This window comes from Dipodomys ordii, unplaced genomic scaffold (genome assembly GCF_000151885.1).
Source record: "Dipodomys ordii isolate 6190 unplaced genomic scaffold, Dord_2.0 Scaffold64, whole genome shotgun sequence".
NCBI lineage: Eukaryota > Metazoa > Chordata > Mammalia > Rodentia > Heteromyidae > Dipodomys > Dipodomys ordii.
In genome coordinates, this window is record NW_012267280.1 from 1582681 (window position 1) to 1584808 (window position 2128).

At 54.5% G+C, this 2128-nt stretch overlaps 1 protein-coding gene across 1 annotated transcript in view; it reads left to right on the top strand.

The window, feature by feature from the left end:
• Positions 1-2128, top strand: part of Atcay (ataxia, cerebellar, Cayman type) — a 36627-nt gene that overhangs the window by 7896 nt on the left and 26603 nt on the right. The window contains exons 9-11 of the mRNA XM_013022639.1: positions 489-560; positions 955-987; positions 1547-1682. Coding sequence (XP_012878093.1) covers positions 489-560; positions 955-987; positions 1547-1682 — 241 coding nt within the window. The remainder of the gene's footprint in view (positions 1-488; positions 561-954; positions 988-1546; positions 1683-2128) is intronic.

Genomic DNA, 2128 nt, shown 5'->3' on the forward strand with positions numbered 1-2128 from the left:
GGAAGTGGTGCTGTGGCTCAAGTGGTAGAGCGCTAGCCTTGAGCTGAAGAGCTGAGGGACAGTGCCCAGACCCAGAGTTCAGGCCCCACGACCGGACCCCCCAAAAAAAGGGCTGATGGCATGGTCAGGAGTAGAGCACCTGCCAAACAAATGAGAAGGACCTAAGACCAAAAGAAAGAAAAGAAAAAAGAAAGAAAGAAGAAGAAATGCACAATGGAGCATCTGATAGGCAGCTAAGAAAAACCCTAATGACTCAGAATCTTCCTTCCCCAACTCCCTTCCTGCCGCCCCTCAAAGCACTTTATAGCCTTGATTACTTTTCTCCATCATCTCCACTCTGGGGCCCAGTACTACCCCACGGCAGGTAAATCATCTCCCAACTGTCCACAGATCATGGTCACCGCTGGCCAGAGAGGCCAGTGGGAGCCAGGGCCTCTGGAGACACGGCCCAGCTGGCCGCCAGCTCACCTGGCTCTCTCTATCCACAGCATGAGGCCCCACCCTGAATTTCTGCTGCCCAGTACTGAGGAGAAGCCCGAGGCGGCGCTGGAGGAAGATGGGTGCGTGCGGGGGGGCCCACGGTCAGGCCAAGAGGGATCACCACCGGGGACCAAGACTGGGGCTGGCTGAGAGGTAGAAAACAAAGCTAGCCTAGGCCAGCACCAGTAGCTCCAGCACCAGTAGGCCAGCACCTGCTCAGGAGGCTGAGATCTGAGGATCATGGTTCAAAGCCAGCCTGGGGCAGGAAAGTCTTACCTTCAATTAACCACCAAAAAATGGAATGTAGAGCTCTAGCCTTGAGCTAAAAAAAATAACCCATGCGCAGTGTCTAGGTCCTGAGTTCAAGCCTCAGGATCAGCACACACACACACACGTTACACACACACACACACACACACACACACACACACACACGTTGGCAAGTAACTCCAAGCCTCCTTTCTTCTCCCACAGGTCCACTGAGGTGACAGAAGACCAGGAAACAAGGTGGGTGAGGCTGTCAGTAGCTGGCTGCTCTGGGTGGTTACGAACCTTGGAGTACTGACCTTCCGTACGCTGCAGTGAGGGATATAGTGACAGGCAGCCAGGAAGGCAGTGGTTATGGTTAACCAGTGAGCCACCCTGATCAACTCCAGGGGATACTGTTGCACAGACCAGGGAGCTAGTTTGACCCTATGCTGTATAACATAGCCATGTTGTCCAATAGAGCTAGGTTCCCTTCTCCCCCCCCCCCCCGCCCCTCCCCCAGTCCATAAGATCCACCTGGTTCTGGATTTCTAAAGAAATATCGTATATGGGGAGCCCCAGGGCCACCCCCAGATTGAATGGTTCCCAGGCAGGACTTGCAGGAGTCTGCAGAGCGATTATATTCATAGCTGTGGTGCAGCTGGTGCGTGGCAGTGTGCAGGAGAGAATAGGAAGAAGTTTCTAGAGTCCTCTGGGAGTGGAGCTTAGGGACAGCTCGTCATTTTTCGCAGCAAGGGTGTGTGACAACTCGCACAGGGCGCTGCCAGGGAGAAAAAGGTCACCTGGGTCCTGTGTCCAGGGACTCGCTGCACGTCGGCCATGTCCAGCCCTTTGGGGAGGTCCAGCTGACCCCACGTGATACCAGCGGCACCCCAGGTCACCTCCTGGGCATGCGGTCTGTGGCTATCGCCAGGCTCCGGGTGGACTCCTACCAGGCAGGATGCATATGCCAGAGGTCAGAGACTAGATTTAGAAGATGGACAAGGGCCCAAATCTTGCTTAGCATATGTGGGGTTGCCGGGCACCTGTAATCCCAGCTACTCTGGAGGCTGAGATCTGAGGACCACAGTTTGAAAAGACCCTGGAAAGACCCTGACACTCTCTTATCTCCAATTAACCACCAAAAAGCCAGAAGTGGAGCTATGGCTCAAGGGCTAGAGCTCTAGCTGAAGCGTGCGCTTCACACACACACACACAGCAGCTCAGAGACAGTGCCCAGGCCATGAGTTCAAGCTCCAGGATTGGGGGTGGAGGGAGTACAGAGTTAATGCACAACAATTCTGCAAGTCTGACCTGGCTCCAGTATCTGCCTTGGTGACTCAGAGAGCACCAAGTTAAGAAATGTACTTGTCAAGGCTGGGAAGGTGGCTCAGTGGTAGAG